Source organism: Anolis carolinensis, chromosome 6 (genome assembly GCF_035594765.1).
Source record: "Anolis carolinensis isolate JA03-04 chromosome 6, rAnoCar3.1.pri, whole genome shotgun sequence".
NCBI lineage: Eukaryota > Metazoa > Chordata > Lepidosauria > Squamata > Dactyloidae > Anolis > Anolis carolinensis.
The window spans coordinates 17960592-17985911 of NC_085846.1; the positions used below are offsets into that span (position 1 = coordinate 17960592).

A 25320-nucleotide genomic window follows, 5' to 3' on the forward strand; every position below is an offset into this window, starting at 1 on the left:
TGGCTTTTGTGGAGTGGTGGCTGCCAAGGTAGTGGAAATGGTCAACATTTTCTAGCGTTACACCATTATGCTTTATTTCTGGCATTGCAGAGGGATTGGTTGGTGCCTGTTGATGGGGCACTTTGGTTTTCTCGATGTTCAGTGAGAGGCCGAGCCTTCCATTCTGTGAAAGTGTTTAATGTGGCGTGCAGATTTTCCTCTGGATGAACACAGACTACATTATCATCAGCATACTGGAGTTCTAAAACAGAAGTTGTTGTGACCTTACGTTTGGCTTTCAGCCTGCTAAGGTTAAAGAACTTGCCATCTGTCCAATAAATGATTTCCACATTGGTGGGAAGCTTCCCATCAGTGTAGAATCGTAGCTGTGAAGATGAAGTATATCTAAAAAGTGTGTCACCAACATGAAAGGTCTGGAAACCTCTATGCTAAAGATTTATGCCTGGCCATAGAGACTTAAATCCGTCTGTGGTTATAAACAGCACCAAATACTTCTGGTCAAGTCTCCCTCTCTATGACTTCCAACCCATCCCACCTTTCAAGGTTGTTGTAGACTATAAAAGCAATCTACATTTTAAACTGGATGAGTATTTTCAATCTGATGTGTCTTCATGGCAGAAGCCCTTTCTTGTACGTGTAAGATGGCGAATTGGTTTTACATACACTATTTTTTCAAAAACATCAGAAATCCTCATAGATCCACCAAGGTAGGAGTAATTTTAGGTTTTTGCATGGAATAAATACACAAAGGAGTGCTGTGTGGAAGTTGACAATTTTGTAGCTGGTCATTTTTTCACCACTATTTGCACTATGGCAATTATTTTGTGCTTGTATTTCTCTCCGTATCACAAACTGAGGACACATCAAGAAGAATGCCAGATAAATTCATACGGTAGGTTCCTCCTGAATAGAGAGAATATGCTGAATCCACGGATAACCACTTGGATAGACCTTCACAGGACCACAGAAATAACTTGCAGGTTTGTTCCCTACTCGCTCAACTTGCATGACTGTAAATGCACACATATTACAAAACACAATGTAACTTCCCGCTATTCTCTTGCCCAAAAGAAACTCTCATAACAATTACTATAAAAGAGCATAGAACAGCAGCTGGAACCGTAATAGAATTACCTGCCACTTGAGAAATTAGCTCAGAATTAAGAGAAATAATAGGAATCCTAGGCATATACGTAACATGCATGAAGTTACCATCAGCTCTTAATATGTACTTGGGACTGTGCTCCACCTGGCAATAAAACCTCTAATTGTACTGTGTACAGTGAGGCATTTTGAAACCCTAACCCAGTCTTAGTGAGTCATTGGGAAGAAGAATGTCAAACCAATTACAAAACTATTTCCCCAGATTCCCGCATAAAAAGAAATTACTTGGGGCCGCCCTGCTGGGAAGAGCAAAATTCTCAAAAATCTACAAGCGTTTTTGCAGATTTTTGCTAATGCAAAAGGGAAAAAGGAACCTATGGCTGAATTGGTGTTGTTGGGAAATGGTTCCCAAGGGGGCTTCAATGATCAAGAAGGAATTGTAATCCAACAACTTTATGATTTTTGTAATCAAACAACATAGACTCCAGAAGAAGCAGCCTTAAAAAGGGAAGAAATGAAAACAGGAGAGAGAGCTAGATTTGGTAAAAGACAAAAACAGGTTGAGAGAAAAGAGGAAGGCAGGGCATATATCAGAGGCTGATACCTGCAGAGCTGAAATGAGAAGACGTTCTTCTCAAGCATCTTCTGCTTCATCATATTATCAAAGACGGGGGTGATGTTGTTCACCGAGATTGAGGGATAACCCAGTCCCAGGATGCCGTCAAACTTCGCAGCTACGAAAACCAAACCCGGCATATCTGTGGCTTCAGCAAATGTTTGGTTGTGAATGGTCATATCACCTATCTATGGGAAGGTAAAAATGTAAGCATCATGACCTTTTCCACCATCCAACCCACCCTTATAATGGCCTATTTCCACCATGTCCTTTATTATCCTCACGGCCAGCTATGAGGACAGAGTTTTGGCACAATTCCTCAACATCAGCATCTTTCCTGCTTCAAATCCTTAGCTTTTTCCAACATGACCAATTTCCAGTGGTCTGGACTATAACTCTCATCAGTCCCAGTCAGTCAGGGATAATGGGAAGTTTAGTCAAGGAGAAGGAAATGAGGAACTCAAATTTGGCCAAAATGGATCAGATGTTAAGAGTCAGTGATGTGATTGGTGTTTGCCTTGCACACATTAATGACCCCACTCTGCACTTTATCCACTTCATGGACCCATACAGTATTGTTACACTTGACCCACCTAACACCTCATAGTTGGCCACCCCAACGTTAAACCCTTGATCACTGTATCCTGGCCCGCTGATGGAGTATTTTGTTATTAGTTCTTAAGCCTGTAGTCAATTGATTGGTTTGTATGTTTAATGTACTTATGCTCATTATGTTTTGTTGTTCTATGGTTTTAAGTTGTTGTATGGTTTTCTTCCTCTGCTAATCTAGCAGTTCAAAAACATGCAAATGTAAGTAGATCAATAGGTACCACTCCGGCGGGAAGGTAATGGCGCTCCATGTAGTCATGCTGGCCACATGACATTGGAGGTGTCTACGGACAACACCAGCTCTTTGGCTTAGAAATAGAGATGAGCATCAACCCCCAGAGTCGGACATGACTGGACTTAATGTCAGGGGAAACCTTTACCTTTACCTATAGTTTCCTTGCTATGTTGGAAACCATCCTGAGTCCCCTGAAGAGATATAAATAGTTTTATTATTATATTACTATTATATGGCACATGTGAAGACTCAGGTTTGTGCCCCATGTGCTCCCCTCTCCTTTTGTGCCAAAGGAGTGGATTGAAGATTTGTATAATTGTGTTTGATGGTGACCCCAACCTTGTGACAATTTCGGATGCTGGCTTGTGTTGCAACATAGATGAAACAAACCACAGTTCTTCCAGTTCAGGCACCACATAAGGAATTTGATTTGTTTCAAAATGAAAGAAAATATTCAACCAGGCTTCTATTATGAGAGACCACTCTGTGTCCTGGAAAGCTTAATGACTTAATGTCCTGTAATGACTCTAGATCAGGCCTGGGCAAACTTGGGCCCTCCAGGTGTTTTGAACTTCAACTCCCACAATTCCTAACAACCTACTGGCTGTTAGGAATTATGGGAGTTAGAGTCCAAAACACCTGGAGGTTCGAAGTTTGCCCAGGCCTGTTCTAGATGACATGGCCACCACTATAGATTATACTAAGGTTGGATGAGGATGACATAGGTGCCATAGCCCAACACATCTGGATGCATCTGCACTGTATAATTAATGCAGTTTCGCAGCACTGTAACTGCCATGGTTCAATGACATGGAATCCTGGAGTTGTAGTTTTCCAAGGTCTGTCAAACTAATGTCAGGATTCCATAGCATTGAACCATGGCAGTTAAAGAGTGCCAAACTGCTTTAATTCTGCACTGTAGATGCTGGTCAAATTCTTAATCCCTTTCAGAAGCCAATGCTCAGTGTATCTTTATCCTTCCATTTGTCTCAGTTTTTCCTTTACCGCCTTTCCCCTTCTTTCCTCCTGTTGCCTCATCTGTGTCAAAATTTACATTGCTTGCTCGGCAGGACCGAGACCTATATTTTTCATTGCTTATGAAACCCTATGGAGAGCCACATCCACAGATGCCGCTGCATGCATAATAAGTAATGATAATAATAATCAGGAAGAATTTGAGAATAGTTCTAATTAAAGCTCTCTCTGCACTGTAGCTGATTAATCTTTGAGCCAATTAAGCTTTCGATCCGTCAATTACATTGAAATATGTAAGTAAACTGCCGACACTCCAGTCAAGGTGCCTTCTTGAGGAACTTTAATGGTGAGGCTGTTAGATGAAAAGGCCATTTAGATCTGCATCCCTTTTCATCTCTTTTTTATGTAACAGAGAGGAGAAGCAAAAGTAAATTGTAGATAATAGCATACCCTATTAAAATTCAGGACTTTCTGCACATGAATATTATAGAGCAGGCATGGGCAAACTTTGGTCCTCCAGGTGTTTTGGACTTCAACTCCCACCATTCCTAACAGCCTCAGGCCCCTTCCTTTCCCTCCGCAGCCGCTTATGCGGCTGCAGAGGGAAAGGAAAGGGCCTGAGGCTGTTAGGAATTGTGGGAGTTGAAGTCCAAAACACCTGGAGGACCAAAGTTTGCCCATGCCTGATATAGAGTCACACTGGAGGGACTACAAAATGCCTAGAGAAGACATACATTTGCTGATGTGGATAAATGAAACCATAGATACAGGTCCAATTCGGATTCTATTATACTGTATTTACGTCTTCTCAGGAGTATTCTTTATATCATGCCACCGTCCCCATAGAGTATCCAAAACCCCTTGTAGCTACTCACCCTAACCACATCCTCACTCAAGAACCCCTTGAGGCTGCCGCTTCCATAATGAATTGCAAATTTGGAGTCGTTGGACTTGTGAGTGCGGGAAAAGAAGGACCGGTAGTGGCTGTGAACCCCTGAAAACATAGAGAGTGAAAAAAAAAATCAATCCACGTGTAGTGATAGAAATGAAGGTTTTTCTAATGCATCTGGATTCTAATTACCGTATATACTCGAGTATAAGCCGACCCGAATATAAGCCGAGGCACCTCATTTTACCACAAAAAAACCTGGGAAAACATTGACTCCAATATAAGCCGATGGTGGTAAATTTCAGAAATAAAAATAGATACCAATAAAATTACATTAATTGAGGCATCAGTAGGTGAAATGTTTTTGAATATTTACATAAAGCTCAAATTTAAGATAAGACTGTCCAACTCTGATCAAAACATTATTCTCACCTTCTTCAATGGAAATGTGCATATGTATCCTTTTTAATAATAATAGAGTAAAATAATACATATAATAATAATAATAAATACAGTAGAGTCTCACTTATCCAAGCTAAACGGGCCGACAGAAGCTTGGATAAGCGAATATCTTGGATAATAAGGAGGGATTAAGGAAAAGCCTATTAAACATCAAATTAGGTTATGATTTTACAAATTAAGCACCAAAACATCATGTTATACAACAAATTTGACAGAAAAAGTTGTTCAGTACGCAGTAATGTTATGTTGTAATTACTGTATTTGCAAATTTAGCACCAAAATATCACGATATATTGAAAACATTGACTACAAAAATTTGTTGGATAATCCAGAACGTTGGATAAGCGAGTGCTGGATAAGTGAGACTCTACTGTAATAATAATAATAATAATAAATACAGGAAAATAATATATGTAATAATAAATAGAGTAAAATAATAAATGCAATAATAATAATAATATCAGAGTGAAATAATAAATGTAATAATAATAATAATAAAAATAGAGTAAAATAAATGTAATAGTAGCAACAATAATAGAGAAAAATAATAAATGTAATAATACCAATAATAATAGAGAAAAATAATAAATGTACCATATATTCTAGTGTATAAGCTGACCCAAATATAAGCCAACCAGGATCCTCACCCAAGTATAAGCCGAGGGGGGCTTTTTCAGTCTTAAAAAAAGGGCTGAAAAACTAGGCTTATACTTGAATATATACAGTATTCCAAAATCAGTCCTTCCACAATGGTAGTTACCTTATGAGTGGCATTCTGTCAGCGTTCTGCAAGTGTCCAAACTCTGTCTTAAAGTTACGAAACATATATTTTAAAAACTAACTTTCTCTTGCACAATATTGGCCAACAAAGCAATTCTGTCTACCTTAGCAGCCATTATTGGAATAAAGAAAAAGACCAGAGGCTCACAGCGATTGGCTCTAAAATGTATGATGGCAAATTTTCCATACACTATTCGACATTCATGGAGCCCCCCCAGTGGCGCAGCGGATTAAACCACTGAGCTGCTGAACTTGCTGACCTAAAGGTCGGCGGTTCAAATTCAGGGAGCGGGGTGAGCTCCCATTGTTAGCCCCAGCTTCTGCCAACACAGCAGTTCAAAAACATGCAAATGTGAGTAGAACAATAGGTACCGCTCCGGCGAGAAGGTAGCAGTGCTCCATGCAGTCATGCTGGCCACATGACCTTGGAGACGTCTATGGACAACACCAGCTCTTCAGTTTAGAAATTGAGATGAGCTCCAACTCCCAGAGTCGAACACAACTAGACTTAATGTTGAGGTAAACCTTTACCTTTACCTATTATTCGACATTCACAAATAGAACTCCAATTCCCTTGATTGCCCTTCTTGGGGGCAAGGGTGGGGGGCAAATAATTTTAGATTATGGATGAAATGGTCACATAGTAAGAAACTGTGGCCCCTTCCACACAGCTCCTATATCCCTGGATCCGATCCCAGATTATCTACTTGTCCCAGATTATCCGGCAGTGGAGACTCATATAATTATTTTAAAACAAATGATCTGGGATTATATCCTGGGTTATAGGGCAGTGTAGAAGGGGCCTGTGTGTCTGGGAGTTGGACTGGATGCCCTTATGGTTACTTCCCACTCTATGATTCTAGTTCAGTATGGATACATCTACACGGTAGGATTAAAGCAGTTTGATACCACTTTAACCAGTATGGCTAAAAGTTATGGATTTGTAAGACCTGCCAAATGTTTAGCCTTTCTTTGCCAAAAAATGCTGGTGTCTCATCAAACCACAAATCCAAGGATTCTATTGCATTGAGACACAGCAGTTAAGTGGCATCAATCTGGATTAATTCTACAGTGTAGATGCACTTTACGTGTCTTATCTTAACGCTCTTTTTTGTATGATTTTGCCCCAGTAAGAGCCTAAATGAAGCACTAACTTTCTCTGTCAAGGCAGGGAAGTGCCAAAAGGGCATTGCAGAAGACAAGAAATGGCGCCGAGTCAGAAAAAGGTATTGCATCGACCCATATATATGTTGACCCAGGTTTTCTGGGCCAATTTCATTTGGTTTACATATCATATTATGTATCCGTATCTAAAAAAAGTATACATAAAGTTGTACAACATAGGTAAAGGTAAAGGATTTCCTCTGACAATAAGTCTAGTCATGTCCGACTCTGGGGGTTGGTGCTCATCTCCATTTCTAAGCCAAAGAGTTGTCTGTAGACACCTCCAAAGTCATGTGGCCAACATGCTTCATAGAGCGCCATTACTTTCCCGCTGGAGTAGTACCTATTGATCTACTCACATTTGCATTTTTCAAACTGCTAGATTGTCAGAAGCTGGGGCTAACAACGGGAGCTCACCCTGCTCTTCAAATTCGAACTGCCGACCTTTCAGTCAGCAAGTTCAGCAGCTCAGCGGTTTAACTTGCTGTGCCACCGCGGGCTCCCTATACAACATAGACCATAACATAAAAAAAATCACAGTCCATATCTGCATTTTTTGGAATCTTGGAATGATACGGTTTGATGAGACAACAAAGTTTTCTGGCTTAGAAGTCTAAATGCCCAGTCCCTTACTTCATTGTTATTTCCTCAGTGAATTTGTAAGTTTGCCCTTTGGTGCATTCCACCACACTTACTTCCAACATTCCTGCAGAAATCACACCTTTAAAAATTGCCAAAAGATGGAAGATTGGCTTTCCTCCCTCCCCTGACCCATTACAGAGCAATAAATGCGCTTATTATATCTGATTTCATAAAAGAGTCCTCTACATCTCAAAAGGCCCCCTAAAGCAGCTTATGACATTTAAAATAACAATTAAACAGATGACTAAACCAGAGAGAGCAAGTAAGATGAGCCAGGAAAATGATTCCACAGCCAACAGGAATTCAAAGTGATCAAAAACATGGGTGAATAAACCTAAAAATCGCCATTGGGGGATGAATTGGGACACTCTCTTAGGTCAATGCTCTAATTGTTACAGCATGCTGTTTCTCATCCGCAAACCAGTTTAACAAATGTTTCGTAACATCGGGCACGGCAACCTGGCCATCCCTTCAGCATCGGTTGAGGAATATGGGCCTTACAGCATGCCAGATGGAAGAGGCAGCATTTGGAGGAAGGCACCCACAGATTGGATGAGCCGGTATCAAAGACAACACTGAAGCACTGCTTCGGGGTTCCAATGCAGATGTCTCCATAGTATTGCGCCTGGAGGGGAGAAGAAATGGAGAAAGAAAGAAGAAAAGTCAGTACAGAATTTTCAGCCCCTGGAGAAGATGAGATCCAAGGAGTTTCCTTGGCTACCGGCTTTCATTTATGAAATGCTGGATGGTATAGGGACGTTGGAGCCCCGGTGGTGAAGTGCGTTAAAGCGCTAAGCTGCTGAACTTGCAGACCGAAAGGTCCCAGGTTCAAATCCTGGGAGCGGCTTGAGCGGCCGGTGTTAGCTCCAGCTCCTGCCAATCTAGCAGTTCGAAAACATGCCAACGTGAGTAGATCAATAGGTACCGCTGCGGCGGGAGGGTAACAGCGCTCCTTGCAGTCATGCCAGCCACATGACCTTGGAGGTGTCTACGGACAACGCTGGCTCTTCGGTTTAGAAATGGAGATGAGCACCAACCCCCAGAGTCAAACATGACTGGACTTAACGTCAGGGGAAACCTTTACCTTTACCTATAGCGACGCTGACAGTTCATTGTGGGCAATGAAAAGGAATGAAATGTGTTGTTGAAGGCATTCATGGCCGAAATCACTGAATTGCGGTGAGTTTCCCAGGCTGTATGGTTATGTTCCAAAAGCATTCTCTCCTGACGTTTCGCCTACATCTATGGCAGGCATCCTAAGAGGTTGTGATGTCTGTCGGAAACTAGGCAAGTGGGGTGTATATACTTGTGGAATGTCCAAGATGGGAGAAAGAACTCCACAGATATATAAACCCCACTTGCCGGGTTTCCAACAGACCTCACAACCCCTGAGGATGCATGCCATAGATGTAGGTGAAATGTCAGGAGAGAATGCTTCTGAAACATGGCTATATAGCCCAGAAAACTCACAGCAACCCAGTGATTCTGGCCATGAAAGCCTTCAACAACACCCAATTTTGGCTATGTTGATCGGCCACATGTTTCCTGGGTTTCATCTCTGAAAAGTTGCAGGGTATGTTCCACTATCTTATGTCTGTTCCCACTAAGGAAGGAGAAGAGGTACCTACATCCATATAATTGTGGAGACGCTCCCGGGTGACCAAAGATGAACCTGGGGGCTTCCCAGCCTTGAGCCCCCCTCGCCTTAACACCTCAGCAATGGGGACGCCAGAGCGACCAAATCGGTTCCGGACAGATGGGTACTTCTTCAGTGGGATCCTGCCATGGAGAGAAAAACAGATGGTGACATTGCAGTCAGCCTTCCACATTTGCTGGAGTTAGGGGCATGGGACCTCCGTCAGAATGACAAACATCAAATAAAGAAATTACAGTTTTTTAACCTGTGAAAATACCTCTCTAAAATGTTTAGGTCTTCTGGCATGACTTTGAGGTAGGTTAGACTGAAAGGTGACTTGACCAAAACACAAACATGGCCACAAGTGGGGATTTGAACTCAGAGCCCCCAGTGGCACAGTGGTTAAATCCTTGTGCTGGCAGGACTGCTGACTTGAAGGTTGGGTTGCTGACCTGAAAGTTGCCGGTTTGAATCCAACCCGGGGAAGGAGGGGATGAGCTCCCTCTATCATCTCCAGCTCCATGCGGGTACATGAGAGAAGCCTCCCACAAGAATGATAAAAACATCAAAACATCCAGGCATTTCCTGGGCAATGTCCTTTCAGACGGCCAATTTTCTCACACCAGAAGCAACTTGCAGTTTCTCAAGTCGTTCCACACAAAAAAACAGATCTTCCCAAGCCCAGTCCAACCATCTTACTCTTAGTCTATCGCTAACACTATACTCCGTGAAGAATATATCATCATCTCAGAGTGCATCTACACTACAGAATTAATGCAGTTTGACACCACTTTCAATGGCATGGTTCAGTATTTTGGAATCTTGCTCTTTATAGTTTGGCAAAGCATCCGCTAAAGACCTTGTAAAATGACAACACCCACAATTCCGTAGAATCGAGCTGTGGCAGTTAAAGTGGTGCCAAACTGCATTGATTCTACAGTGAAGACGCACCCTTAGCTATTTATTTTATTTATTTACAGTATTTATATTCCGTCCTTCTCACCCCGAAGGGGACTCAGGGCGGATTACAATGAACACATATATGGCAAACATTCAATGCCAACAGACAAACAACATTCAGTTTTAGACAGACACAGAGGCATTTTTTTAACATCTTTCCAGCTTCACGATTCCGGCCACAGGGGGAGCTGTTGCTTCACCGTCCATTGGTGGCTGTTCTTCTTCTTTTCCTCGTGAGCAGTTTTATGGTGGTTAAATTAGCCTCCCGCATAAAGCGTCCCTAAATTTTCCCTACTTGACAGATGCAACTGTGTTTTGGGGCTGCTAGGTCAACAGCAAGCCGGGCTATTTTTTTTTTAAAATGGTTGGAGGCTTAACCCGACCTGGGCTTCGAACTCATGACCTCTCGGTCAGTAGTGATTTATAGCAGCTGGTTACTAGCCAGCTGCGCCACAGCTATGAGGAGTATTTGGGCAGGCTTTCAATGAGGTGCAGACAGATATTGATATAATAGTCTTTGGAATATTGGGTTGTGGGGAGGGGAACAGCTTCACTTCTATTTTTGTCCTTTTTGATTACTCAGGGGAAGCGAAAACTTGGAGAAGTCAGGGAGTTATCATGAATATAACAGCAGCAAGAAAATGGTAGGAAAGAACTGCATCTAGCGCAGGCCTGGGCAAACTTGGGCCCTCCAGGTGTTTTGGACTTTAACTCCCACCATTCCTAACAGCCTCAGGCCCCCTCCTTTCCCCCCTCAGCCGCTTAGGTGGGAGTTGAAATCCAAAACATCTGGAGGGCCAAAGTTTTCCAGGCTTGGTCTACACAGCCATATAGACCAGTTCGAAGCAGATAATCTGGATTTTATATGGCAGTGCAGAAGGGGCCGCAAGCAAAAGCAAACCGCAGCAGTTTCTCCTAGCTTGTTGGTTCTTCCTCATTAATAACATCTTGATCATATTCTGTTATTTTCTGACCACATGTGTCCTGGTTTCCATCTATGAAATGGGGAATGTTATGGCACTGTGTGTGACACTCAGCTTTGGGAGACCAGTGTTCACCTTAGGGTAGCCATAAGTCAGAAAGGATTTGAAGGCACACAAAAACAACAACAACAACAACAACAACAACAACAATTTTATTTTTATACCCCGCCCCATCTCCCCAAGGGGACTCGGGGCGGCTTACATGGGGCCAGTCCAGGCAAAACAGACAATATAAAACACAACAATAACACAAATCAATCAACAATAAAGCAATCTATGAGAACCCATTGTGCAATCATTTAATATGATGAATTAATTTATCAGTCAATATTTAATTGTAGAACTCTAACTGAATGTTTCCGCTATGAATCAATCGCCTCTAGAAAATTGATTCCTCACCCTTGTGTCTCCCGGCAGAGTTTGGTAGTAGCAATAGCAAACTTCTGAATAAATTTGGCTATCAGTATTTTAAAAACTCTAAAATCAGGACAACAAATAAAGAACAACACTCTGAAAACAGGGGAATTCCAGACATGAAACAATCAGGGCCAGCTAACACCTACCAACAAAGGATTCCTCCAGGCAGGAATCAGCCAGGCTTTGAAGTTGCAAGGCTTTTCTATGCTAATCAAGGTCATTAATCATGCCATTCACACTTGCCTCCAACATACAAGAGTTTTTCCTCCCATCCTGGACCTTCCACAGACATATAAACCTCACTGGCTTAGTTTCCAATATACCTCACCATCTCTGAGGACACTAGATGTGGGTGAAACGTCAGGAGAGACTGCTTCTAGAACATGGCCATACAGCCTGGAAAACTCAAAGCAACCCAGTGATTCAAGCCATGAAAGCCTTTGACAACACTTCTGAATAAATCTTGCCAGGTAAATCCTGTGACAGCATCATCATAGATCAAAAACGACTTGAAGGTATGCAACAACAAACTTTTAAAATGTTGTTACCCATCCAACAAAATTGATTTTTTTTGCTGTTTTCTTAGGGTGCGTCTATTCTGTAGAATTAATGCAATTTGACACCACTTCAACAGCCATGACTCAATGCTTGGAGCTGCAGTTTCACAAGGTGTTTAGCCTTATCTGCCAAAGAGCTGTATCTCACCAAACTACAAATTCCAGGATCCATAGTATCAGTGCCAAAGAGCAAATGTAGATACATCACTGATGGGGTTTTATTTGGTTACATATTTAAAGATGGGCGTTGGACACCAATTGTTTTGTCATCAACAACCAATTTCCACTTGAGCTTCAGTCTTCTTATACATCCCTCTCATTTGGCTTTGCTTATGCAAGATTCCTTTATTTCCCATTACTTGTATAGAAGTATATGAACTAAAAAGGAATACACACACAATGTGTTAATGAACACCTTGCTACTTGGGCATCACCCAACTGTAGGCAGGAGGGTTGGGCAGGTAAAATAATTACAGATGTATAAGACAGAGCATTGACAGCTCAAAGCATGTGTGTGGGGTGGCATCGCTGGGGCAGTCCTCCGAGGTCACACTGGAGCTGGCACCCCTCTGACCAGAAACCGTGTGTCAGAACCCTGCTACTAGAGCCTGGATGTGGCTCTGAGTTTCAGGGTCACTGACATTGATAAGACACCTGCGTCCCAGGACTCGGAGGAGAAACGGCTGATGGACTTGGCGGGGAATTTGCGCGGGGTTTTACTGAGCGGGAAGAGACTGTTCAAATGAGGGGGAGGGTATATAAAGGAGGGTTGGCCGGAGCCTCCCATTCTTGGCTTTTCTGATGTTCATGTTTCCTACAGTAAAAGTTCCTGGTGATACCACAGAGAGTCTCGTGTGTTCATTCAGGAGCGGCTGTGGTGAGCTGACACTAAGCCAAGAATACGGACACCATCCCGCTGTAGCGGTGAGGTGTAACATGCAAGTGGAGGATGAAGAGCTCTTGGGCGCCGGAGGAGGAAGGTCGGAAAGGGCCACTCCCGAGACGGACGCTGAGTTCCACCAGCTGGCGGCCCTGGCGTCATCCACCGCTTATGCCCAGCCAAATGGGGTAACCCAGAGGCGCGGAGTGGTGCGGGGAGATAGCACCGGAGGAGAGGAAGGTTCACCTTCCCCAGGCCCGCAAAAGATGGTGTTTCTGGAGGAGAGGATGTCGGCGATGGAGACCACCCTGGCAGTGATGTCGAGGGCGATGGAGCGCCTGGCGGTTCTGGCGGAGCCGGAGCGAGGAAGGGAACTCCGGGCTAGCTCAATGTGGGACGTGAGCATGGGAAGCAGCCAGGGCTTTGCAGACCTCCCAGCACCGAAGGGAAGGGAAATGCGAAAGGAGCCCGGTGCCCGGCCCAAGATCCAAACGAGCCTGACGCGGGTGGAGGAGAGTGACGACGAAGGGGAAAAGCCTCCGAGAATCCCGGCTACGCTCCCAACTGAGACCCTGGTGCCCCTGGCGAATGCCGGGCGTGGCACAGGACAAAGGGAAGCAGCAGCGGGGCCCACTGGCCCGCAAGGGGGCTTGCGACGGGCGGAGAATTGGGGATTGCCACCACAGGGACCCCTACCGAGACGAGAGGAACTAAGGATCGAGTTTGGGGGAGAGTCCTCTGAACTGGATTTTTTCCTGACCACGGTGAGGGGCTATATGGAGGACAATGCCCACACTTTTAGAACGGAATCCAGCCGGGTACGGGCCATTGGTGCAGTGTTGAAGAGGGGAGCGGCCAGCTGGTACGTTCAACTACACGCGCGGCGCGACCCATGTCTGGGGTCACTCCGACGCTTTATGGGGGCCCTGGAGACCCGTTTCCGAGATCCACTGGAGCAGATCCGGGCGAGGGAGGAGTTGAAGACCGTCTCCCAGGGGCAGAGGTCGGTATCTGAGTATGCGGAGGAGTTCCAATGCCTCGCTGAAAAGGTGCCGGAATGGTCTGCAGTGACAAAGATAGAACTCTTCAAAGAGGGGCTCAGGCGGGAGATCCTCTCCTGGGCGGTGCATCGTGATGAGCCTGACACACTGCGCGGATGGATTCAGCTGGCGGGGCGCATCGAGACATCGCTGGCCCAGGCGAGGAGGCACCGAGGAGGGCTACAGCAGCGGCCGCAGATGAAAGAGGGGAGCCGGAAGGAGGGATCAACCCCAGCCGGGAGGAGAACGGAGCCGACAGGGAACGTGAGCACCAGCAGGAGGGGCTGCTTCGTGTGCGGCCGTTTGGGCCACAGGGCTGCCGAGTGCTGGCAGAGAAAAGGGGAAGGCGGAGGCCCGCCCAAACCAAGAGCCGTGGCAGGGAAACGCGCCGAGGAAGAACCACCGATGAGGCACCACTCGGGGGGGTTGGTAAGTCAGGACAAAGCCATGATAGTGGTCCCCATTCAGCTGGAAAGTGGCAGCAAACAAGCAACCTGCAAAGCATTTGTGGATTGTGGATGTTCCAGGAACATCATCTCCCCTGAATTAGCCGAGGGATTGGGATGCGAAAGAACGAACCTAGAATCCCCAATAGCTTTTTCGCAGTTGGACGGATCCACAGCATCGGGATCATTAGCTAAGTACAGTGCCGAAGATGTAAAGTGTAAGATAGGGAGTTGGGAAGGAAAGGTGTCATTTGTGATATCACAAATAGCCAGCTATAATGTTATACTAGGCATGCCATGGCTGGGGCAGGCCAACCCGCAAATCAACTGGGAGGATAAGAGCATGATCTTCAGGATGAAGTTGGAAGGAGGGAGCCAGGAAGTGGAAAGGGAGCCGGGGAAAAGGGGGGAGGAAGACTCTATCAGGATAGCAGAACTGGCAGATAAATTACCCCCAGAGTATCGGGATTTTGTGGACGTATTTGATGAGAAGGAAGCAGACAGTTTCCCACCGAAGCGGAGAGTTGAAGTGAAGATAGAGCTAGTCCCAGGAGCAGAGCTTCCTAAGGCAAAAATATACCCAATGTCGGCTAGGGAAAAGGAGGAACTGAGAAAATACATTGATAAAAACCTAGCGAGGGGTTTCATAGAGCCTTCAAATTCCCCTCTAGGGGCGCCTGTGTTGTTCAGGCGCAAAAAGGACCAAACGCTGAGGCTCTGCATTGACTACAGGGGCCTGAATGCAATCAGTTCTGGAAATAAATACCCCCTACCTTTAGTGAAGGACTTGATCGCCCAGTTATCGGAGGGACAGATATTCACTAAATTGGACTTAATTGAAGCGTACCATAAATTGCAGATTAAACCAGAGGACAGGTGGAAGACGGCCTTCTCCTGTGCATTCGGATTATTCAATTATCGTGTGCTCCCTTTCGGTTTGTGCGGCGGAGGCGCCGCGTTCATGCAATTAATCAACGAAGTGTTGCATCCATTGTTGTACAAGGGAGTCTTTGTTTTTTTAGATGACATATTGTTAGTATCTCGGACTAAGGAGCAACACATAGAACTAGTCAGGGAAGTCCTGCAAAAGTTGAGAGAAGCAAAACTGTATGCGAAGCTTGCCAAGTGCGAGTTCAATAAAGACCAGATAGACTTTCTGGGGTATAGGATTTCCTCCCAGGGAGTGGCGATGGACCCTGCGAAGGTAGAAGACGTGAGGGGGTGGGAAGCCCCCAAAACACGGAAGCAGCTGCAATCCTTCCTAGGGTTCGCAAACTTCTATAGAACATTTATCAAGGACTTTGCGCGCCTCACTTTGCCATTAACGGATTTGTTAAAGACTAAAGGTAGGGGAGAAACAGCCAAAGTGAAGGCCCCAGGGGCCAAACTGACCTGGACAATAGAATGCCAGGAAGCTTTCGAAGCCCTTAAAAAGCGTTTTACTGAGGAGCCTGTCCTACAGCACCCTGATATGTCTAAAGCCTTTGTATTACATTGCGATGCGTCAGACCGGGCATATGGGGCAGTTCTGCTACAGAAAGACGAGGGGGGGAACCTGAAGCCATGTGGCTATCTGTCAAAAAAGTTTAGCGATACAGAAAAAAACTGGCCGATTTGGGAGAGAGAAGCCTTAGCGATTCTAAAAGCACTAGAGTGCTGGAGACACTTTCTGGAAGGAAGTGGAACACCGTTTGAGGTGTGGACTGACCATAGAAATTTACAGTATCTAAGATCCCCTCGTAAACTATCAGCGAAGCAAATTAGATGGGCCCAATATTTCAGCCGTTTTGATTTCAGACTCAGATTCTTCCAGGGGAAACATAATATACTCGCTGACGCTCTCTCTCGGATGCCTCAGCACGGGGGAGGAATTCAGGAATCTGAAGGGAGTATTTTTCTTGATAAGCAATGGGGCCTGGCAGTACTAACTCGAGCACAAGCGGCCAAAGAAAACAAACGTACTGCCATTTCCACGGGGGGAGGAGAAATATGGGAGGAAGAGTTGAAGCGAGCGTATGGAATGGACAAATGGTTACAAACAAACAAAGAAAAGGGAGAATTGTGTGGGGATTTGGTGTTTGTAAATAAGAAATTGTATATTCCTGAATGTTTAAGACGAGAAATGTTAAGGAAGTACCATGATAACAAGGGTGCGGGTCATCTAGGCCCCACCAGGACTATTAAACTGTTGGCCAAACAATGCTGGTGGCCCGGAATGAGGAAAGACGCCAGGGGATACGTCACGCAGTGTGAATTATGTGCAGAGGGAAAAACACCACCGGGGAAGCCCCAGGGGCTATTGCAGAAGGTGGTGGAGCCCATGAGGCCATGGGAATGCGTAGCCATGGATTTTGTAGGCGAACTACCCCCCAGCAGAGGCCACAGATACATTTGGACAATATTGGACCTATTCTCAAAACAGGCACACTTTGTGGCCCTGCCAAAACTCCCTTCAGCTGAAAAACTTGCTGATTTGTATGTGAAGCATGTATATCGCCTACATGGGTGTCCCGACAAGATAATTAGTGACCGGGGAGTCCAATTTACTGCAAAATTTTGGGGAAAATTCTTACAGCTGTTAGGAGCAGAAAGGAACCTGAGCTCGGCCTTTCATCCCGCGACCAACGGGGGGGTCGAACGTACCCAACAGACACTGTGCCAATTCTTAAGGATGTACACCAATTATAGACAGGATGATTGGGCGGACCTTCTTCCGTTTGCTGAGATGGCTTTTAACGGGGCCGTACATTCGGCCACAGGTCGTGCCCCATTCGAAATAGTATACGGACAGGAGGTGGCACCTTTCCCCAGGCTACCCGAGTGGAAGGAAGGGGAGGGCCAGACCGACGAGGAATGGCCGGCCAAAATCAAGCAAGGGTGGCAAACCGTGGTAGAGGCATTGCGGGAAACACAAAAGAAGTACAAGCTCTTTGCGGATCGTAGGCGCCGAGAGGGGGACAAATTGGGCGAAGGAGATCTGGTTTGGCTGAGCACAAAAAACCTGAAATTGGGGTTCCCATCCAAGAAATTGGCTCCACGCTATATAGGGCCATTCAGGGTAGCAAAAAGAATAAACGAAGTGACCTATGAGCTGAGGCTACCAAAGGACCTAGGAAAGGTACACCCGGTATTCCATTGCAGCCTGTTAAAAAAGTATAAAGGAACTCTGGACAGCGGAGAACAATAGTTGTGTTTAATCTTTTCCTTCCAGGACGAAGGGGAGGAGGACGCCATGTCAGAACCCTGCTACTAGAGCCTGGATGTGGCTCTGAGTTTCAGGGTCACTGACATTGATAAGACACCTGCGTCCCAGGACTCGGAGGAGAAACGGCTGATGGACTTGGCGGGGAATTTGCGCGGGGTTTTACTGAGCGGGAAGAGACTGTTCAAATGAGGGGGAGGGTATATAAAGGAGGGTTGGCCGGAGCCTCCCATTCTTGGCTTTTCTGATGTTCATGTTTCCTACAGTAAAAGTTCCTGGTGATACCACAGAGAGTCTCGTGTGTTCATTCAGGAGCGGCTGTGGTGAGCTGACACCGTGTCTCTTTCATCAGTCTGTGTTATGAAACTCTTTATTTCTGCATAGTTCTTATCTCACTGTTTGGGAGGAAGATCAAGTTGAGCTGGTGGGTGGCGAAGCTTTTCTGGCAAGGGCAAGGAAATCCCAGAAGAACTGGGAGGATGTCATTTCACAGATAGCACTTGCCTGCTTTGAATGCAGGATTGGTGCCAGGTTGCCTCCTGTCCTCTGGGCATGTATGCCACCAGCAAATCAATGGCATTTGTAGCCTGATGCTACAGTAATCTTCAAGGGTACATCTAATTAATGCAGTTTGATACCACTTTGCTATGACTCACTGATATGGAATCATGGACATTGTAGTCTGACAAGGTTATTAACCTTCTCTGCCAAAGAATGCTGGTGCCTTCTGGCAGAAGATGACGTTGGAGGACTTAGAGTTCCCTAGAGAGATGTTTCCCCATATTATTATTATTATTATTATTATTATTATTATTATTATTATTATTATTATTATTATTATTATTAAAGAGTGACAGAGTTTTGGAGCACTATACTCCTGACCTCACGATCATGTTAAAAAATAAAGTATGGATCATTGATCTTGCAATCACAGGTGACAGCAGAATTGACGAGAAGCAATTGGAAAAGCTGACACGATATGAGGATTTAAAGATCAAACTGCAAAGACTCTGGCACAAGCCAGTAAAGGTGGTCCCAGTTGTGATTGGAACACTGTGTGCAGTGCCTAAAAACCTTGGCCTGCACTTAAACACAATTGGTGCTGACAAAATTACCATCTGTCCACTGCAAAAGGCCACCCTACTCGGATCTGCATGCATTATTCACCGATACATCACACAGTCCTAGACACTTGGGAAGTGTCTGATGTGTGATCCAATACAATTGCCAGCATAGTGATCTTATTTGCTGTGTACTAACCTTGTTGTGTATCAAATAATAATAATAATAATAATAATGATAATAATGATGATGATGATGATGTCTATCTATGTTGTATATCTATTATGTTTATCTTGTTTGCTGTGTCATAAAATAATAATAATAATAATAATAATAATAATAATAATAATAATAATAATAATAAACACTTGGGAGGTGTTCGACTTGTGATTCTGTGATATGAAATCCAGCATATACATCTCGTTTCCTGTGTCTTTGTGTCAATAATAATAATAATAATAATAATAATAATAATAATAATAATGGTTTTTGGGCTGTATGGCCCTGTTCTAGCAGCATTTTCTCCTATTATTTTCTCCAATAATAATAATAATTTACTTTTTTTCTCCACTATTGAGATTTCTGTACTTCCAACCTTCACAAAAGTGGAGAGCCTATTGCAGTTATATAAGGACAGGAAATATATGGTCCTCCAAATTTTGCTGGACTGGACTTCCCATGACGATTTCACTATTAACAATGTTGGATAATCCACCACCAAAAGGCCACATATTCTAAACCGCTGAAAAAAATAGGATCAATAATATAAGGATCCCTCAACAGCAAAACAAAGGAAGGGATATACCCCATATCCAATGTTTTAATTCAGTGCATCCACTTTTAGTATACTGTACTGAGATGGCATCATCACAGCAATACTTTCTCAAGCATTTCAATATTTGCATTTATGATAGAAATCCCAGTGTAGTATAGTGGTTTGTGTGTTGGACTACATCTCTGGGAGATCATAGTTCAAATCCACATTCTGTCATGGAAAACCACCGAGTGGCTTTGGGCAAGGCACACTCTCTCAGACTCAGAGGGAGACAAAGAGAACCCTCTTCTGAGCAAATACTGCCAAGAAAACCTCAGGAGAGGTTCACCGTAAAGTTACCATCAGTCAGAAAGGATTCGAAGGCACACAACAACAACAGTAATCTATAAGAAACTATTATGTAATCGATTGATACGCCAAATTAGTTAACTAGTTAATATTTAGTTGTAGGACTCCAATTGATTGTTTCCGCTATGAATCACTAGCCCTTAGGAGAAAATTGATTCCGCAACCACGTGTCTCACAGCAGAGGTTGGCAGGTTTAAGGTTTGTCATAGTCTATTTGTTTGTTTGTTCTAAGGAAAACTCTGGGACACACTACCTAGCGCAAGGATAATTAACGTGAGGCCCTCCAGATGTTGTTGAATTGCAATTCTAATTTAGGATTGAAGGTGTTGTACTGCAATAACATCCGAAAGACTCCATAGTTTCTGAATCTTCACGTATGGCCAGGTGAGGTACATCAGGAACCAGAACCAAGGTCTTTCCAAACAAAAATACCCTTCTTTCTCAGCATTCTTAGGGCTCTTCCAGACAGGCCCTATATCCCAGAATCTGGTCCCAGGTTTTCTGCTTTAAACTGGATTATATGAGTCCGTACTGCCAGATAATCTGGGATAAACACAAAACTTGGGATCAGCCCTGGGATATAGGGCCTGTCTGGAAGGGCCCTTAGTTTCTGGTAGTGTTAGTTTAAGTTTCTTCATATGGTTAATGTACTATTACTTCAGCTCACATCCATGGTCATCTTGGCAAAAACTGGCCTTCCACATCATCTGGAGGATTCCTAGTTCCAAAGACATATTAGACAATAGAAAATGATAAAAAATCCTTTCCAATCTCCTGCAAATTAGTTGGAGATTTAGGTTGCTGTGAGTTTTCCGGGCTGTATGGCCATGTTCCAGAAGCATTCTCTCCTGATGTTTCGCCCACATCTATGGCAGGCATCCTCAGATATTGTGAGGTCTGTTGGAAACTAGGCAAGTGCGGGTTATATATCTGTGGAAAGTCCAGGTTGGGAGAAAGAACTCTTGTCTGTTTGAGGCAAATGTGAATGTTGCAATTGATCATCTTGATTAGCATTGAATGGCCTTGAAGATTCAACGCCTGGATGCTTCCTGTCTGAGGAAAGGTGCTAACTGGCCCTGATTCATTCATGTCTGGAATTCGCCTGTTTTCAGAGTGTTGTTCTTTATTTACTGTCCTGATTTTAGAGTTGTTGTTTTGTTTTTTTAATACTGGTAGCCAGACCTTGTTCATTTTCATGGTTTCCTCCTTTCTGTTGAAATTGTCCACATGCTTGTGGATTTCAATGGCTTCTCTGTGTGGTCTGACATGGTGGTTGTGAGAGTGGTCCAGCATTTCTGTGTTCTCAGATAATATGCTGTGTCCAGGTTGGTTCATTAGGTGCTCTGCTATGGCTGACTTCTCTGGTTGAATTAGTCTGCAGTGCCTTTCATGTTCCTTGATTCTTGCCTGCGTGCTGCTGTGTTTGGTGGTCCCTATGTAGACTTGTCCACCGGATAAACTAAGTCACTGAAGTCCCCTGATCAGTTATTAGTTAATTGGTTAATTTGATTGTATGCAGGATCACACTTGTTCCTTGGACAATGAAATGCTTGGGATGATAGCACTATGGTGTTGTAATCCCATTGAGTCCATCCTGTTTTAGATGTACATTGTACAGTATTCTGTTCTCCATCAGCATTTTTAAAATTAAATCTTTATTTCTTCTCCTGGCTGATGTATTGTTCCAATAGAGGTAGAGATTCATATATTTATTTTGGCTAGCCATTATAGTATTATATGCTATATGCTGGTATGTATATAGCTATAGAACAACAGAATATAAATGATAAATATGAGTTTTAAACTGCACAGTTTCCATAAGGGCTTCAGGTTATCCCTTTGGTAGCCCTCCAGCCCACTATAATAGGATTTGCAGGGCTGAATGAGGAAAAGGATAAGATGGCACACACACAGACACATTTTGTGTGCAGAACCCAACAGGCAGTTGAATGATATTTCAGCATTAACAATGGTACATCTTCCTTCATCGCACCTGTGGGAATCAGGCTAGGCCCACATAACAAAGTATTTGGTTCTCCCCATCCTTTCTTTCCCTCTCTATTCTTCCCGTGCTTCCATCCTTTCATACTGCCCATCCCTTCATGGGAAGATTTGTCCCAAATCCAATTCTCTCTCATGGGGTGCATCTACACTGTAGAATTAATGCAGGTTGAAACCAAAAGTACTGATATCTCATCAAACTTGGATTTGTAGCTTGATGAGTCATCAATATTATTTGGAAGAAGGCTAAAAATCTTGTAGAACGACTACTCTTGTGATTCCATAGCACTGAATCATCAAAGTCAAACTGCATTAATTCAACAGTGTAGACACACCCACACTGACCAGTATCCTTGATATTCAATAAGGATACCAACTGACTGATAGGTTGAATGTACGTGGCCACCTTTTATTAAATATTTGCTGAGTAATTTAAAAATGACAGTTTTCCTCAGACAGTTTTCCCATTTTCAACAAGCTACAACTTCGTGAAAGTTGAAGCATGCAGATGTTTGACAAATACACAACTTGAGCAAGAAGCTTACTTTGTTGGATTTTTGCCCGTCACACAACTGTTAAAGGGAGAGCAGCCTCCATAACAAAAAGAGGTGGTAACATGATCTTCCACATAGTTTTATACAGAGCTCTGGACATTGTCCTAATTTTTCTTTCAGAGAGCCTATACCTTTCAACCATAGTGATTTGTCAGAGAGAATTTCAATTAATCGGCTGCATTCCCACTTTTTCTCCTGCTTTCCAAATGTTTCAGTTTCTGTCATCTCTTCCCCTTTTGTCCTCAGCTTACTTTAGTTGCTGCAATCTGACTTCAAAATTGCAAAAGGGGTTTTCTCTCATTTAACTTAGCAGAGTGGAAGAGGCAAGAAGGGGCAGAATCATGCTCTCTCCAGTAGGCTCAGGCAAAAGCAAACTGCTGCATTCTCTCCTCAGTTGTCTGTTCTTTCTCATTAATAAGACCATATTCTGATGTTATAAAAAGAAGAAATAAAAACTTTATTTATATTCTGCCCTATCTCTCCCTATGTTCCCCAGGATTCATCGGTGAAATATTAGATGATGTGAAGACTCCTGAAATTTTGAGCTTCAGCACTGCTTCTGTTTTACTTCCTGCAGCTCCTCTTTCAGGAGAAAACTCCACCTTTCTGATTGCCTCATTGATTCTTTGGAGCTGACCCTACTTCTGCATTTCCCAACCCATCAACCTCCTGGTTAATCAGATTATCTTCTGGAGAAAAAGCCTGCCCTGCCCATTTGATGACTTCAGAGAGAACCATTTGGTACCTGAACTCCATCAACCTTAGCCTAGGATGGTAGAACTTGTAGGTAACATCTGGAGGGGGAAGACGTGTTAGATTAAAATCTCTTCCCAGATATATCCTATCTTCTATGTTATTCAGGCCCCTTCCACACAGCTGAATAAAATCCCACATTTTCTTCTTTGAACTAGAATATATGGCAGTGTGGACTCAAATAAAGCAGTTCAAAGCAGATATTGTGGGATTTTCTGCCTTGATATTCTGGGTTGTATGGTTGTGTGGACGGGCCCTAGATGGTTCTCAAATGTGTGTCCTCTAGGTATTGAGACTTAAATTTCCAGAAGCTCCAGTCAGCTAGGTCAATGGCCAGGAATTCTGAGACCTGAAGTCTGAAGCATCAGGAGGACCAAAGTTTTGACATTGCATCACTAGACCCTTCCACCTCCATCCAGACATCTTACACCCCACATTTTTATCTTTCTTGTTGGGCTATACATCTCAGAGAACTCAAGTTGTGCATCAGATTAGTCACAATTCAGAACAACCCGACAGGTCAAGAATCACAGAGTAGTCAATCCCCAAGATCCTCATAAAACCTAATGACAGCCATTTAGTCTCTCCACCAAGAGCAAACATCTTGCATTCTCTCACCGGATCAGTCCTTGAACGCTGACCACTGCCAGAAGCAACACTGCAATCCAGGCTCGTCCTCCCATCTTTGGGGCGTCCTTTGACAACCTCTAGAAGGGTTGCCCTTTGTCCTGTCCTGGTTGCTCCCAGATTGCTTGTCTCGAGGGAGAACAAGATGTATATCTTGGCCGGCTGCATAGAAAGCAAAGTTGCCTCGCCCATTGGCCCCAGGAATGTTTAATTGTGGATCCTGATTGGTTGGGCTGGCTGGGGCTCACCGCCCCCATTCCATGCAATTATTGGGGTTCACATTCCAGGCGGTTAAGAGCACCCTGGAAAAGGCTGGGCCTTTTTTTTTTTTCTAAACTCATGACGATTCCAATCCCCTGATGAAGGATGGACTTCCAGAGCTCAAAACCTAACTGGATGTGTAGGGTCTGTATTGATCCTCTTTGGAGATCACTACTGATGATTTCTGGAGGCATAAGGAGTTCAAGCTTGTAGGAATTGTAAAATTCCAGTGTTCAGATAACAAATGTTTATACCATAATTATAGGCATGATGGTGTCATTTTCTCCACAGGCAGATATAGCTAACTGAATGTACATACAATGCCAAATGTTGTCTGAGTCAGTGGTGTGGAGTTTGGAAATAAGTCCTTTCCCCCCTCTTTTGCGGATTTTGGAAACTTATTTTCCAAGTCCCTTCCTTCTCTGCTCTACAGCTCTGACTCTGAAAAGCAGGTATCGCTTGAAATAATTTGGACTTGTTCTAAAACTCACAAAGAGTTGCAACACTCTTCTTAGGAGTGGCATGAAGGAAGCTTTAGGATGCAAAGGCCATAATAGTTCAGCCCTTCTTCCCTGCAATGCTGTAAAGGCTGCCTTTGCCGTCATCATGCCAGAAAACATATTGTTGGTTTGCTAGGCCAAAAAGCAGGCGCAGCCAAGACTGACTCAGAATTGTCAGCTTTTTCACAGTGCAAACTGGCAGTGGGTTCAGCATTTTAAAAACTGGGCAGCCTAGCAAAATACTGCCAGCGTAGCAAAACATTTCTGTCAATGCCTATGAAATCTCACCCAATTTCCCCCAAGTGTTATGCCTCCCAACAATTATTAAATAGCATTTGTTCCAACTCTCCTGATTTGGCAGGGATGATCTCAGTTAATCCTCTGCCACCCCACTTTTTCAGTTCCTTTTAAAGTGCCCCAGTTTCTCTCCCCTCCTACTCTTGCTTTCTCCCTTTGTCCTCAGCTTACTTCAAGTGCTGCAAATTGCACACAACTCTGCAGAAGGAAGTGGACAAGAAGGTTGGAGCCTTGCTCTTCCCAGTACACTCATGAAAAATTAAACTGCTGCATCCTCTCCTGTATTCTTCCTCATTTATAACTTTTCCCAACTTGGATACATTCTGACATTGTTTGGCTACATGTAGTTTTGTTTTTCAGCTGTGAAAGATTGGAGAGTGTGAAATAGAAGTCTGACCTAAGGCTAGAGGTCAGCTATGAATTAACAGTGAGTCACAGCATCTCAAGATGTCAGTCCTTGGGGTACCATTATCTGGCCAGCATGTGGTCAGTGATTTCGTTTATTACAATGCTATTACTAAGTGAATAAAGCATTCGGCTTTCGC

The 25320-nt window shown here is 43.8% G+C and overlaps 1 protein-coding gene across 1 annotated transcript in view; it reads right to left on the bottom strand.

Annotated features, from left to right (window-relative positions):
* LOC100563621 (cathepsin D) overlaps nucleotides 1-23839 on the bottom strand; it is a 38124-nt gene extending 14285 nt beyond the window's left edge. The window contains exons 1-5 of the mRNA XM_062957267.1: nucleotides 23709-23839; nucleotides 9105-9255; nucleotides 7978-8101; nucleotides 4415-4533; nucleotides 1709-1908 (exon numbers count right to left, since the gene is read on the bottom strand). Coding sequence (XP_062813337.1) covers nucleotides 1709-1908; nucleotides 4415-4533; nucleotides 7978-8101; nucleotides 9105-9255; nucleotides 23709-23773 — 659 coding nt within the window. The 5' untranslated portion in view covers nucleotides 23774-23839. The remainder of the gene's footprint in view (nucleotides 1-1708; nucleotides 1909-4414; nucleotides 4534-7977; nucleotides 8102-9104; nucleotides 9256-23708) is intronic.
* Nucleotides 23840-25320: the final 1481 nt, after the last annotated feature.